This window comes from Abramis brama (genome assembly GCF_963993115.1).
Source record: "Abramis brama genome assembly, chromosome: 2".
Taxonomy (NCBI): Eukaryota; Metazoa; Chordata; class Actinopteri; order Cypriniformes; family Leuciscidae; genus Abramis; species Abramis brama.
The window spans coordinates 22,213,010-22,229,346 of NC_139964.1; the positions used below are offsets into that span (position 1 = coordinate 22,213,010).

General features: G+C 44.3%; 1 protein-coding gene across 1 annotated transcript in view; it reads left to right on the forward strand.

Annotated features, from left to right (window-relative positions):
• The window catches only part of LOC311077970 (complement C3-like), a gene marked incomplete at its 5' end in the record, with an annotated part of 31,258 nt that extends 26,875 nt beyond the window's left edge, over positions 1–4,383 (forward strand). The window contains 2 exons of the mRNA XM_084106617.1: positions 4,040–4,131; positions 4,211–4,383. Coding sequence (XP_083962743.1) covers positions 4,040–4,131; positions 4,211–4,368 — 250 coding nt within the window. The 3' untranslated portion in view covers positions 4,369–4,383. The remainder of the gene's footprint in view (positions 1–4,039; positions 4,132–4,210) is intronic.
• Between the last annotated feature and the right edge of the window lie 11,954 nt (positions 4,384–16,337).

Genomic DNA, 16,337 nt, shown 5'->3' on the forward strand with positions numbered 1-16,337 from the left:
AGTTGCGATGATATTGGTCTTCTCCTGCATTTGTTGCTGGTTTCGGGAAAGAAGTGCCAGGTCATCAGCAAAGTCGAGGTCATCCAATTGTGTCCAAGGTGTCCATTGGATGCCATTCCTCTTCTGGGTAGTTGATGTCTTCATTACCCAATCTATTGCCAACATGAAAAGAAAGGGTGACAATAGGCATCCTTGTCTCACGCCTGTTCGCACTTGGAAGGTATCTGTAAGCTGTTGGCCATGTACCACTCTGCAGGTCATTCCCTCATATGAGTTCCTGATGATGTTAGTGATCTTTGCTGGTACCCCATAGTGTCTCAACAGACTCCAGGTGGTCTGCCTATCCACGCTGTCAAATGCCTTCTCATAGTCAATAAAATTGACATAGAGAGGTGAGTTCCACTCCAAAGACTGTTCCAGGATAATCCGCAGAGTTGTTATCTGGTCAGTGCAGGATCTACTCTTCCTGAAGCCAGCTTGTTGGTCTCTGAGATGTGGGTCGACCGCATCTTTTATCCTGTTTAGGAGGACTCTATTGAATATCTTGTCTGGGGTTGACAGCAGTGTTATCCCCCTGTAGTTGGAGCAGGAACTAAGATCACCCTTCTTTGGGAGCTTGATGAGATAGCCCTCCTTCCACTCTGTTGGAATGTCTTCCTCCTCCCAGATGTTTTGGAATAGAGGATAGAGCATTTCCACAGTGGTCACTTCGTCCACTTTTAAAACTTCTGCAGGAATGGTGTCTGGCCCGGCTGACTTCCCGTTTCTCAATTGCTTGATGGCCTTATACATTTCTTCCTTCGATGGAACGCCACAAACGATAGGAAGATCACAGCTGGCTGGCTGGCTATTTACTGGGTTTAATGGAGAAGGTCTGCTCAAGAAATCCTCGAAATGCTCTGCCCATCTATGCTTTTGCTGTTCTATCCCTGGAATAGCTTTTCCTTCTCTGTCTCTAACTGGCCTGTCTGGTTGGCTGAATTTACCTGAGAGCTTTTTGATGTTTGTATACAGCTCTCTCATGTTACCATTTTGAGCCACATCTTCTGCCTCTGCTGCCAGTGCCTCCATGTAATTTCTCTTGTCTGCCCTTATACTTTACTATTCTGTTTGCTTCTGTATACTGCTCTTGGGCCTTGGCTTTTCTAGCACGTGTGCGGCTGCTGTTTATTTCTGCCTTCTTCCTTTTCCTCTCCTGGATCTTTTCTAAGGTCCACACTGAGATCCATTCTTTTTGCCCCTGCTTCTTGGTACCTAGCACTTCCTTACATGTTGATGTTATTGCCTCTTTAATGCTCTGCCATTTTTCATCCATGGTCTTTCTGTCGATCCGCTGCTGTAGGATCTGGGCCTTTTTAGAGAGTGTGCTTCGAAACACTTCTAGCCTGGCTGTTTCTTTCAAAGCACTGATGTTGTACCTCTGGCGTTGACTGGATTGCCCTGTCCAGTTCCGCCTCAGCTTGAGCTTCATGCGGGCACCCAGGAGATGGTGGTCGGATGCAACATCTGCTCCCCTTCTGACCTGTATATCTTCAAGAGATCTTCTGAACTTTTTCCCGATGCATACATGGTCGATCTGGTTTTCCGTTATCAGGTCTGGTGACACCCAGGTAGCCTTATGTATTCGTTTGTGTTGGAAGAAGCTCCCGCCTATGACTAGCTTGGCATTGAAGTCACCCATGGTGACGATGATGTTTCGTCTTGGGCATGCCCGAATGAAGGTCAGCAGCCTGTTACAGAAATCCTCTTTGATGTCTTCTTCGCTGTCATTGGTTGGGGCATAGCATTGGATGATATCCATGTTGATCCTCCTGTTCGTTGTGCGGAAGCAGGCAGTGAGGATCCGTGGGCCATGTGCCTCCCATCCAATGAGAGCTCTCTGCGCCATCTTTGTCAACATCAGGGCCACTCCCTGGCTGTGGGGTGCGTTTGCTTCCTTGTGGCCTGAGAACAGCAGCAGCTCCCCTGTGGCTAGCTTTTTCTGACCAGCACCTATCCACCTAGACTCACTGATTCCCAGAAGATCTAGGTTGTAGCGTCTCATCTCGGCTGCCACTTGAGCTGTTTTGCCGGTTTCAAACATGGTTCTGACATTCCATGTTCCGATGTTAGTGGTGGTCCTGGTGGAGATGATGGTTGTCGGCCTAGTAGCTTCCAAAGGGCTTTCCCTACTAGGCGTCATACTTTCTCCAGCTGTGGGTCCATCCTCTCCCAGGGCACTTAGTTACTTTTGAATTTCTTGTTCGCGAATCTGTAACATTATTCTTTTTCCGGGGTGGGGTTGTTGGCCCCACGCCCAACCCCCAACCTGGAGGACCAGGTGTTGCTCTTCGTCTGTCCTCTACCATGAGTCCTGCCCGGCTTGGTTGAACCTGCCAGGGGCCTTGCAGAGCAAGAATGGGACAGAGAAAAGCCAGGCTTTGCCTCCTCCAAGGGCAGTGCTTGCAAGTTTACTACCTGGTCCCGGAGGGAGTGGTAGGAACCTTGGGCACATATCTGGGCCGGGATCACCTCCGTCTGATTCTGGGCGGCAGAGAACTGCTGGGCAAAGTCCTCTACCGCGCTGCCGGAAAGGCCGGCCTTGGAAATGGAAGAGTCCAGGAACCGATACTTGTCGGTCTCCCTCATGTCTGCCAGGTTCCGCCAGAGATGGCGCTCCTGGACCACAAGTGTGGACATTGCCTGGCCAACTGAACATGCAGCAACCTTCATCACCCTCCGGGCGAGGTCAGTTGCCATACGGAGCTCAGTCATGAGCTCACGGTCAGGTCTACCCTTTTGCATGTCCTTGAGTGCTTTGGCCTGATGGACCTGCAGCACCGCCATGGCATGCAAGGAGAAAGTGGCCTGTCCACAGGCTCTGTAAGCCTTGTCCGTGAGAACAGACGAGAACTTACAGGCCTTGGATGGGAGAAACCGGATTACCCCTCCAGGAAGTAGCGGTCACCGGACACAGCTGCATCACAACAGACCAGAGGAATATCCACGTAACCTTTGGCCGAACCACCGTCAAGGGTAGTGAGGGGCGAGGAGGTACCAGCTCTGTTTCTGGCAGAAAAAGGTGAAGTCCACAACCTGGTAACCTCCTCATGCACTCCCGGAAAGAAAGGCCAGCACGCCCCGCCGAGATACCAATCGTCCAGCCTCAAGGGTTCGGGACGCGGTAGTTTAGTCATCTCTTCACCGAGTCTTCATCTCCAGCTGGCACAGTGAAGCACTTTCTTTGCTGTTAAAAAACAGCGATCTCCTAGAAGACGCCCTCCGAACCAACAGTGCTGTGAAAACAGCAGTTTTAGTGCTGTGAGCTTGTGACCACTGTTGCACGAGCTGTCACAACAACACTGGAGAGGCTTCTTCCTGAAGAACACTTGACACACCCGTTGACTGTTAGTACTCTCAGAGACTGCATACAGAAAGATCCGTTAGGCTCCGAAGTGAAAGACAACAGGTGTTTACATTTACTTCCTATGCGGGGCAGAGTGCAATGTGCATTGGCTCGTTCTGTTGCACTTGAAGATGATTAGGGCTCTCTGACGTGATCCCAATACGTCGGTGCGTCGAACGTGACCGACTGAAAGGGAACTGGCAATGTTGGACACACTTGTATTGTCTTAAAAATCAGCTACAAACATTAATTTTATTGATATGTTATAATGTTTAAGGTAAAAAGTGTGGGAGATTAGTTTGCAAAATCCTGAAGGAACTGGCTATGTAACATGTTGGTAGCTGTAATGAATCACAGAAATATGGAGTAGCATAAGACATTTATCATCAATCAAAACCAAGAACACGCATGAGCTAGATATCAACAAACACGTAAACTGAAATGAGGCCGAGCGCTGAACAAAGGAAACTAAGGGCTTAAACACACTGGGTAAAACAATTAACTGGAACAGAAACAGGTGTGTAACTAATCAGAAACCATAGAAACTGACAAGCAAAGGGAATAACCAAATCAGAACACAATGAAGCAAACATACTCATGATAGTCTATAGATGTTGAAAAGATCTGACCATGAGAGTTTTTATTTGTACCTAGTGATGAAACATCTGCCTTAAGAGATAATATATTCCTGAAAGACTCCATCACAACCTGGCAGATCACAGCCATCAGCCTGTCCAAGACCCTCGGTAAAAAGCACAACTCTTGTTCATTTGTTATTCTGTTTATCATGTGCTGTTTTTTGTCACTCACTCATTTTCAATGCAGGAATATGTGTGGCAAATCCTTATGAGATCACCGTTAAGAAGGATTTTTTTATCGAACTGAGGATGCCTTATTCAGCAGTGCGGAATGAACAACTGGAAATAAAGGCTATTGTTCACAATTACAGCAATCAGATGCTTAAAGTATGTGCAGTTTACTGATCACATTGTTTTCACTCATTAAAGCCTACTGTATCATATTTGATACGCAAATGTATAAGGCCTTTAAATGATCAACGCGATCAAAACTTTGCTGAAAATCTTGTTGCACGCAATCTACTACATGCCTTCTGTTGTCTGATTGATAGATTCAACTTTTTTTTAGCAAGTAAAAGGCCTTATATAATTGTACAAACGTCCACCGTCAGTTCGTGATTCATGTGTCTTTTTGCTGTGATATCTGCACTGATTTTTATCAAGTAAATTATATATTTTTTTTTTATTAAAGAATAACTAAGTAAGTAATATATAAGTGTAGCGACTATGGCTCGATGGGTAAAAATGGACTTTTAATTTATATACTAATTAAAAGTGAAAACACTTTCTAATTTCCACAGACTTGGCAAAGTCTGTAACTAAACCCCCTTTTACGACTCACTTCCCCCTTTCCACAGTGGGAGCTTCAAAGACATTACTGACATTCCGATCTCAACAGAAAACCCGCTCTGAATCACACACACACCAAACCACTCTGAAACTCCTAAAACACAAGTTACACACACGCATGAATCATTATCAAAATGTTTTTATGTAGTTTTCTTGTTTATGGGATGTGATGGGATAAATTGAGATATTTATGCCCTTCTGCAGATGTAATGGACACGTGTGTTTATACATTTGAGATGTATCTGTTTCATTAACTGATATTAATGTCGGGTGTGATATCCTACTGATCGTAATGAGCTTCCTGATACAGAAATAGAAACTATATTCCGCACAAATGTTTATTCCTAGACATAATGTGGTATTAAAGTTTTAATGCATTTTTCTGTGTACGATCAGAAGAGGCGTTCCTTCACAAACAATGAAACGCTCCCGCCTCAGAACCGAAAGATTTCATTGGGTCCCGTCATCAAACAGGGCGTTACCCCGCGCTGCTTTAAAACCACAACACAAGCAGACGTCTCTCTCTCTCTCTGCTCTCATGCACTCTCACCCTCGTGACTCCGAACTCTGAACTCTGCACTCTCACCCCTCCCTGCAACACGAGCAGCGGAGCGAGAGAAGGCACAGGGCCTTCATCCAAACGAACCGCGGATGTAAAAATCCAGTCTCGTCCTGTAACCAAGTTTTCTCGCCCTTCCCGCACCGGGAAGAGACCTCCGTACCTCTCGGTAATGTTACATTCAGTAAACTTTTAAGAACTTCACGCGAAACGCAAGCCTACAAATCGATGAGACACGGTCCAGCCAAGATACGCACGTGGTCCCGAAGCCCAGCTTCACACAGACAAAGGAACAGAATCGCAAGTATCAAATGATCTCTCTCGAAGCGGCTTTCACAGTTGTCTCTTAAAAGGTTCTGTTTGTAAATTACCATACTTTTTCCCTCACTTTCTTCCTATTTTCATTCTGATCAAGTCATGTTTTATGTTTGTTTGTTTAAACGTTCGTGGGTCTTGTGTAATTTTACGTACGTAGATTAGCCTATATTACTTCCTATATGCATATAATCCTTTGTGTGTAATTTTTGATTAAATAAATCTTTTATACTTTGACTGACTCTGTGTTACAATCCCACCAATGTAATTGTCAATGAAATTGCGATAAGATCTGGCTACTAGCTCTTTATTTTAATTCATAAACCCAGCAATTTGCATCCACGGCCAGGAGAGAATTTGTCTGAGGTTTGATAATATAAATATTCCTTCTTAACTGGTATAATCAAAGCATTCGCTGGTCGAATGACTGATGAGAGACCAGTTATAGAACGAAATATTTTTGATAATTAGCAGGTAATGTAATAGCATATGTGAAATTTATGAATTATGACTATGAGTTATGATTTTAATATTTCCCCAAATTTCCTTACTGCTCGAGCTAATATTTCATATATGACCTGTTGATGAAAAATTCATTGTTCTTGTGTTCATTCATTTAAACTTGTTGATTTCATTTGAGTGTGTGTAAAAGCATCTGACCATATACTTCTGTGAGGTTTTTCTAACAGCTGAAGAAGGGACAGGAAGACAGGGTGATAAAACTTACACCTGAGCACGAGAAAGGATCCAGCCAGGAGAATACAGGGGTCGTTTAACAATAAACAAGGGGTCCCATGCCCTCCCCTTAGGGGAAGCAGGAGGTCATTTAGATTGTAAATGAAGGCCTTTTGGCTTCTCAGGGACAAAGAACAGCATGACCTGCCCGGGGGGGGGGGGGGGGGGGGGGGGGGGGTAGAACCAGTCCATACTAGCTTGAGATATAAGATGTCTTTAAGGAAATTTACAGAAACTGGGAAAGGAGGAGTCAAGAATGTCAGAAACCTGTATAAAATGTCTCAGTTTTATTATGTCAGGAGGCTTTCTGTTTCACATCTGGGTGGCTGCGGTTGCGAAAAGATTCCTCAAAGAATAAAGCCTTTTCTTCTTTATTACAATTTTGCCTTTTTAGTGTTGTCTTACACCTGTGATGCTGTTTTTCCAAGTGAGATAAAAATTGCTATTACAGCTGGTGTCAGAAGTTAGGATCCTGTGCGGACGCTTCTTCTCCTGGTCCTGAGAACGGATTTGACGGGAAAGTGCACAACCTCGGCAGCAACAGGCGGCCGTCTCATACCTCGACAGTTTGGGATAGAAACTCAACAGATTACGGGAGAGAGAGCAATTCCGCATTCAGGGCCAGTGAAGGAAGCTCCCACCAGGACCATAAAGAATCCGCGGATTGCGGGAGAAACAAAAAAAAAGCATCTGGGTAAGGCAAATTGTTTTATTGAAGTTGAGTGTAATTTGATAATTGTGAGTGAACGTGAACCATATTGGCTGAGTTTTGCTTTTTGGTACGAGCGAGAGGTGAGTCAGTTAATCACAAATTTTATGGGGAGAAATTGATCTGACAAAGCAGACCAGTTTCTGCCTCACTTAGCTCGTTAGTGGACAGGGGATCCACTGGTGATTCAGAGAAATCACAGCTGCTGAGATGATTACGTTCTACTCGAAATTTATGTAAACCTTAGAGAAAGTTTAAAACAGGATTAAGAAGTTTCTGGGTGATTGTGCTCTACTCGAAGTTTTACCACATTGAATTGAGTCAAGCGAATAAGCGCACGTGGGGGAACTTTGAGTGGAACGTAATTACAAGACCAGGTTGAATTAATCAAGTAAAAAGAATTGAGCGAGCGAATAAGCGCACGTGAGAAAACTTTGAGTGGAACGTAAACAAGCAGAGGTCCGTCCGATCTCGGAGTAAAAGATCGGGTCTGTCGAAGACGTTTGACAGATTCTGTAAGACACGTGTCGAATTGTGAAATCCAGAAAAGAGGAACTCAGCCAAAAATGGGGTCATCTAACAGTAAATTAGATATTTTTTACACACCTATTTTGTGTCGAATGAAAAATTACGGCTAGAAATGCATGCAAGAAATTGTGGAAACGGATAATTGTTTAACAAAAAGGTTGTTGTAGTCGTGTTCAGCATGGTTGTAAAACTGTGAACAGACAGTAGTTTGTTGAACTAAAGAAGATAGGGAAAGATAGAATGTTTTTCCTGATGGAAATTATAAACAGAGAATTGTTGGATTGCAGATAAAAGAGAACAGATGCAGAAGGAACTGGCATGTAGGGAAAGAGTGTTAGATAAAATAAGGCATTGAGTATGATTAACAGGGATTAACATGATATAAAGATTAGGAATCATGTACGCAAATGTAAGCAAAACGGGAAAAATTCTATATTTTGGAGATAAAATAATGATTGAAATTACGATGTGAATGCTTTATTGTATTAATGATATGAAAACAAGGGTATTGAAGAATAGATTGCCATATTTTTGAGTTGAGGATAGCTGTCTGTGTAATTTAGAGACTGAGAGGAATTAGGGAATCTTGTGGTTTCTGTGAAACAGTAGAGATAAGTAGGACTGAATAATTATAATACAATCTTGTGATTTATGTTGAATCTGCAAACTAACCATTTGATAGAAGAATAAGCTTTTAAAACCAGTGTTGATGAAATTAATGACACGTTAAAGTTTTAATACTGTATGAAGAGTAACTGAACAGTCCTGATAAATAGTGAGATAAAAGAGAGCAAATACTGTAAGCAGTTCTGCTCATGCTCTGAAGAGATTTGCAGATGATGTTTTGTAAAAGTTTGATTGTGATTGGAAAGATAAACAATAACTTAACTGGCTCCAAACAAAGAAAGTGCCAAAATTACACAAATTTAAAGAAAAGTCTTTGTTAATATGGGTTAGAAAGTAGTTCAATGTTAACATGATGAAGATTATGATTCGGCTATTGTAATTGAATTTGCAAACGAGACTATAATAGAAAAATACAGACAACTGCTTATCAGCGGCTCTGTTTACATTTTCAACACACTGCTTCGGGGGTGTGAGGTAGGGTGGAGGTGTTAGAAAGATCAGAGTGATAAGACTGTTGGCAGAATAACAGAGAGTGTTTATTGCGGTCAGCGGGGTCATTCAGTGACTGTAAATGTCACGACTGTAAAAGTAAAATGATAAATAAAGTTGATTAGATGATATAGAGAGACAAATCTAATGAATGATTTATAATGATAAAAAAAAATGTATCACAAGCAGAGAGCGCAGCCTCAAAGGTTGAATCATAGAAGCAGATTGATAAACTCCTAGAGAAAACATTGAAGTCAGGTATTAAATTATGGCAATTGAAAACCTGACAACTAAAATTGAAATGAAATTTTAAACGTTATTAAGAACTAGAATAATTCTTATTATTTCTTTAAGATAAAATAAACAGAAGCAGTGTCACAGGATTAACAGTTGCTAAATGTAAAATGTGTAAAAGGCATTTGATTAAACAAAGGCTTGTTAATGTTGAATTTAAAAGATAAGAATGTGATTTGGCCAAAACAGGTTTGCTTATCTGAATCTGGCATGTGCTGTGACTGAAGCTGCCACAGTTTTAGTGCAACAGAGACTCATTCTGAGTGGAAATTTGTAATGTCTAAATTACAATACATGTAATTTATGGAAAAGATGCCTTAAGATGGGCTACAGTTAAAGAAAAGATGGCAGATAAAGTCTGAAGTTAAAGGTTTATGAGAATGCAGTGTACCAGTCCTGATGCCTCAAGAGTCTCTCTCTCATTCAATGTCAGCTGAAAGCTGTTGTCTGAGCCTGTGTAAAGCACAGTGTTTCAGTTGAAAATCATAGATATGGAAAAGCTAAAACGAATCATGCTACAGGCAGTTCAGATTTAACACATTTAGAGGATAATTTGTAAATGTTTTAGAAGTAAAACTGAATGACTTTAGAAGTCTTTACAATAACACTGTTTAGGACTTGCTTATTTTAGGACCAGTAACTTTTTTGTCTGATTTTAGCCTCCACCATGAAACAGGGCTGATGGCTCCGGCTACAGATGTAACAATACACTGAATAGACGGTTGTGATGACTAAATTCACTGAGTATAATCTCAGTATTGCGATTTTGCTGATTTGAAGATGTTTAAAAGATTTAGGTGATTAAATACTGTTGTTATTAACCTGTCTCCCTGTGTTAACACTATTAGGCAGTCCAGAGTGCTCTGGTGACTCTTGAGTGTGCCTTTCCTAAGCTCCAGAACTGATTATGTTGAAGAAAATGGTCAAAGATTCTGTTATGGGGAAGAGCGGTTACCAGTGTGCACGAAGTGATATCACTCAAAGACGGGTAAGATTCTCTAGGGCCAGAGGTCAACCTAAGACAGAGGGTCACGCCGACACTGGGTATCTGCAGAATGGCGGTGTTTTATGTGAGTTGGGTATGAGAGTGGCGCTGATTGACTGAGTGGCCACCAGCATCAGCAGATCATTGAGAGGCCAGATGGGCTGTGAGGAGTTACGGCATGTCTGACCCAGAAAATGTGAGTTCCTCTATATACCACTTGCAAGAAACCGCATTCATTGTATGGCTTGTTTTTCATTATGACAAGTGTTTGCAACCATGCCAGGGGACAACACCCTGATGAAGATTATAGATAAAGAGCTGATGGGAATGGGCTTTCAAGAGCCAGCTGAGACCGTGAGGTGATTGTCATTATTTGTTGTGGAGACAGTAACAAAACTTAATTTTTATCAGGAACATGATGTTGGTTGCCTTATGGGCAAGGGAAAATATTATAGAAGTTAATATTGAAATAATATATGTAAGAGATGTTTTGTAAGTTTTAAATCCTGAAGGTCATTAGACGTGGTGGTGGCTAAAGGTGAAGACAGCTTTTGTAGATTCAAGAAAAGTCTGGATAAAGGTTAATGGTCAAAGGTTATTGAAATGAATTTATTATTAGATTTTGTCTGAATTACAGTCTTAGGAGGCTGTTGAAAAGATTATTTGTTTATAGTGAGAGAGACTGCTTGAGTGAAGGAACGGATGGTATTCTGTCAGTCTTTCTGTTATCGGCATGCTAAAGCAAGCTGAAGCAAAATAATGATAATGCACCAAACCAATCCAGCTGACTTTTCTAAAATCAGATGGATAATGAACAGACATGCTTTGAAACTGGTTAAGAGGCCATAAAAACATTAGATAAAAGATACAGGAAAATGTAAGGTTAAAATGTCATTTAAAATTTAAATCTTTTTAGAGAAAAGATATGAATAAGAAATATGAGCAGTTCATAGTCAGGGATGAGTGTGAGTGTTAATTCATGTTTTGTACAGTATGTGTTAGTTTAGGACAACTATTCTGTCTGAATAGTGTGTATAAATTTGTCATTAACCTCTGGAAAGAGTGTTTTAGCATTATAGATGGGTTAAGGCAAATGACAAATTTGAAAGTAAGCTGAGGATTGTGAGTCAATCTGATGAGAAAGCAACACAGAACATAGGACGAGCTTTAAGTTGATTGATCATCGAGCTCTGTCTGTTAATTATTATTTTGGTCATTTATGATGTGCAGTAGATTTGAATTACTTTCTGGACAGGTTTAAGTATTGATGTGTAAATTAGAATTGTGAAGTCGTAGATAGCCGTCAGTCATGTGTTGAGAAAAAGTTATAGATTTGACAGCAACAAACACGTAGGCTAAATAAATATCAGATTATCCAGAGAGCCCTTAACAGTTATGAATTGTAAAAAAGGGGAGATTGTTATTTGACTGACATTGACGAAGTGTGCACACCACGACCTGACCTGACCAATTGATGACCTGGAGAATGTTCGTAGATGACAGTTGCTTAAGAGACCAAACAATAGGCCTGAAAAGCAAGAAACGCTGTGAAACTAGGGGCCGTTGCCTTAAAATAATTATTAGATAAGAAGATGAGATTGTGGCTTATGTAATGTTTTGTTTCAGAGGCAGAGAAAGATGTCTGGGGGAAATTTGGCTGAAGGACAACATTTGGGTTAGTGTTGAAAACTTTGTTTACCCAAACACCATTGTGTATCATGCATCAAAAGGGGGATGGTAACAATTACCATACCAAGGGGTTCAAATTAGCTGAAAGCCATCGTACAGGTGGGACAATAAATGTTGGGAGAACACTGCGTTTAACTGGGTAAAAGCCCTGTAAGAAGTCATTTTTCTCCCTAACAAAATTGCTGTCTGTAAGTGTGCAGATTCGGCAGCGGAGGATGCGGCAGCACAGAAGACAAAAGAAACTATGTGTACTTTACTATCTGACAATAACCTCGACGTTTTGTTCTTCTCTACAGGGTTTCTTGGTTTGTTCCTGCTTGTTCCTTGTTCTCGTTTAGATTGCTTGTATGGTATTTGACACTTGCCTGGACTGGATTATGCTTCACGGATTACCCAATAAATATCTCACTGCACTTGGATCTACTGTCTCCCTCATGTGTGTCGTGACAGAAGGACTCCGTCACAATGAATAGATCCAGCAGTTCGGGATTCCGTAACCCTTCTCCTGTGTATGGGGAAGGAAGGGGACCACAGAGAGGAGGTTCGCAGGTCGGGGAGGAAGCGCCTCGACTAAACATTTTTCAATGTTTTGCCTTATGGGCCCAGCAGACTGAGGAAGCAGCAGCGGCTAAGGCTTCAGCGAACTCGTCCATCAGAAATGGTGAGTCGTTTCTGGGGACTCGTCTGGCGAAGTTCTCCGGAACTCGGGGAGGTTGCAGGGGAGGAGGTGGTCGACAAGTTCCACGACACCGTCCTCCGCCTTGCCATTCTTCTGATCCGGAGCCGCCGGACTGGTCTAGTACAAGATCCTCGCCGCTGGTTCCGTCCAGCACAAGATCCTCACTGCTGGTTTCGTCCAGCTCAAGGTCCTCACCGCTGGTCCTGTCCAGTTCAAAGTCCTCGCCGCTGGTCTCGTCTAGTACTGAGGCTGCACCTCGCCATCAAGGACGGAGGAGGAGAAGGGCCTCTTATCTCCCCAACGCCCCGGTTGTCGTCCCTGTGCAGCATGCGGTCATTTCAGAGGCCGTCCCTGTGCAGCGTGCGGTCATTTTGGAGGCCGTCCCTGTGCAGCATGCGGTCATTTCAGAGGCCGTCCCTGTACAGCATGCGGTTGTTTCAGAAGCCGTCCCAGTGCAGCGTGCGGTCGTTTTGGAGGCCGTCCCTGTACAGCATGCGGTTGTTTCAGAAGCCGTCCCAGTGCAGTCCGCTGTTATCCCAGAGACCATCCCCGAACTACCCGTCATCTCTCCTGCCACGGTCAAGAAGGTAGTCTTCCTTTTCTACTCATTGACGGTGTTACATGCTTGGAGGAGGTTCAAGATGGCCGCCGCCGAGCCTGTTCACGTCACGCCTGCCGAGTCTGTGTCCCCTGACAAGATGGCCGCCTTCGAGCCTGTGTCTGTTCCCGAGCCGGTGGTGTCTGTTCCTGAGCCCGAGCCGGTGGTGCCAGTTCCAGTGCCTGAGCCGGTGGTGCCAGTTCCAATGCCTGAGCCGGTGGTGCCAGTTCCAGTGCCTGAGCCGGTGGTGCCAGTTCCAGTGCCTGAGCCGTTGGTGCCAGTTCCGGTAGTGCCAGTTCCGGTGGTGCCAGTTCCTGAGCTGGTGGTGCCAGTTCCAGTGCCTGAGCCGGTGGTGCCAGTTCCAGTGCCGGAGCCGGTGGTGCCAGTTCCAGTGCCAGTTCCGGTGGTGCCAGTTCCGGTGGTGCCAGTTCCGGTGCCAGTTCCAGTGCCAGTTCCGGTGGTGCCAGTTCCAGTGCCTGAGTCGGTGGTGCCAGTTCCAGTGCCTGAGTCGGTGGTGCCAGTTCCTGTTTCTGAGTCGGTGGTGCCAGTTCCTGTTTCTGAGTCGGTGGTGCCAGTTCCTGTTTCTGAGTCGGTGGTGCCAGTTCCTGTTTCTGAGTCGGTGGTGCCAGTTCCTGGTTCTGAGTCGGTGGTGCCAGTTCCTGTTTCTGAGTCGGTGGTGCCAGTTCCTGTTTCTGAGTCGGTGGTGCCAGTTCCAGTGCCTGAGCCGGTGGTGTCTGTTCCTGAGCCGGTGGTGTCTGTTCCGGTGCCATGGCCGCCCGAGGGGTCGTCTCCGCCCTGGCCGCCCGAGGGAGAGTCTCCGCCCTGGCCGCCCGAGGGAAAGTCTCCGCCCTGGCCGCCCGAGGGAAGTTCTCCACCGTGGCCGCCCGAGGGGTCGTCTCCGCCCTGGCCACCCGAGGGAAAGTCTCCGCCCTGGCCGCCCGAGGGAAAGTCTCCGCCCTGGCCGCCCGAGGGAAAGTCTCCGCCCTGGCCGCCCGAGGGAAGTTCACCGCCGTGGCCGCCCGAGGGGTCTTCACCGCCGTGGCCGCCCGAGTGGTCGTCTGCTTCGCCTGGGCCGCCCGATGAGCTGTCTGCTTCGTCCTGGCCGCCGGCTAAGCCATCACCCCCTGTTCCTGTTCCCCTGCATGGTCCTGGCCCTCCCATCCCTCCCTCGGATTTTTCACGTTCCACCTTCCTCTTGGACTCTTGTGTTGTCTTGTTTGCTGTCATGGAGCGTCTGGTAGCCGCTCCGTAGAGGGGAGGTTCTGTCACAGTGTCTGGTTGTGTTTCCCTGGGGTTCACTAGAGGTCCTCGTTCTCACGGTGTCATTCACATTAGACTACATTTCCCAGCATTCTGTTCTGTCACTTATCTGATTATTGCACTCAGCTGGTTCCCATCACCTTGTTAGTTCTGTGTGTATATATGCCCTGTCTGTGTTAGTGTTTGTTACGGAGTCCTTGTTATGTCTCACACTTCTTGGTTTGTTCCTGCTTGTTCCTTGTTCTCGTTTAGATTGCTTGTATGGTATTTGACACTTGCCTGGACTGGATTACGCTTCACGGATTACCCAATAAATATCTCACTGCACTTGGATCTACTGTCTCCCTCATGTGTGTCGTGACATTGGTAAGGGGTGGTTTAAATCTTTTCTAATCTATTCGATAGTACATGTAAATACATACGTGAAGTATGACGCATGGTACGAGCTGTTGTTGTTGAATATTGTGAAATAAATTACAAAAATTATCCTTCCACTGATCGCCTGTGAAGTGCTGCAGACAATGTTGTTGATAAATACAAGCCGCACTGCAATCTAATTAGGAACTGAAATGGATAAACATTAAGTCTGCTTTTCAAAACAAAGAAGTGATGGGAGGATGATGGTTAGTAGGGGTGCGGCAAAATATCGATATGGCGATATCTCGCGATATTTACTCCCGCGATCGATTCTCGATGCGCTCTTGCCAAGTATCGATCTTAAAAGCCGTTAGGGCGGGCGTACACGGTGCGAGTTTGGACACTCGGGAGGTCGTGAGATATTGCACACGTTGCGTGTCAGTTTAACTGATAATCGCGTCAAAGCAGCTGGTACACGGCACGACTGTCCTGCATGAATTTGAGAGAGAGAGAGAGAGAGAGAGAGAGAGAGAGAGAGAGAGAGAGAGAGAGAGAGAACGAGAACGCTGTATGGTTGCTGCCACTGAGGTATAGCCCCATCGACGTGATTGTGCATGATTTGGCAATAGGGGACAGCAGGTGAAAATCGGGTCGACTCCCCCAATTTTTTTTAAACACGTTTAAAAATTATCGGGAGGTCGGGGAGGTGCTCGTAACGTGCTCGGCTTGGCTTGTAGCCTAATTCCTCTCACACGCTGCGAGCCGCGACCATGCGAGGATCACCGATTCCACTCGATTTCTCCCAAATGAAAAAAATCTGCGAGCAAAACAAAAATAGTGTCTGTGACTGTTTTGTTGCAACTGATAAGACACAAGTTGTTTTTGTTATTGTGTTTCATCCAAAAAAAATAAATGGAGTAAAATCTTATCTTATTTATTTCTTAAAACATGATATATTGTGAGTTATTACTGATAATATATTGATTATCGCAGTATCGCCATATCGTGATATTATCGGTATCGTGAACAATGTATCGCGTATCGTATCGTATCGTGAAGTACCCAGTGATTCCCAGCCCTAATGGTTAGTGTGCGCTAACAGTGGGTATATTCGCGCATTGAACGCATGTCAAAAGATCAAATCCGATTTGAAGCTTGCGACATATAAATGCACACATCAACCAGGTCACTTTATTTAGCAATCATGTAAACACTATGTTCGGATTCATCAATCGGAATGATTTCCTTCTGACAAAACAAAAAGTGTCCATGTAGCCTAAACGTAGCTAATGTTGACATTTTTCATTTTAATGCTAAAAGTTTAGCAGTGGGTAAAGTAATGGGTGTTGAAAACTACAACATAGAGCAGCACGATGCTGGATAAATTGAGACTCAAGATTTCTTTGTTTCAAACTGAATCACGACTGTCCCACGATTCTGAACAGACAACTATGTAACGCAAAGAAGATGGTCAGATTGTCAGCTCTCTCTCTATATGATTAAATTACTGAAATTACCCCGTGATCAAACCCCCCTCTAGTCGGGGACCTAATCAACTTACTGGAATCCTCATTTACAAACACCTCTATTGTCTCAAGATTCCGCCGCGCAGGACGTGCAGACCAAATGGCGCCGACAAACGGCGTAAATCATTGACTGCCTATCTGAAAACACAGATCTCTTACTTCTGAATCAACAAAA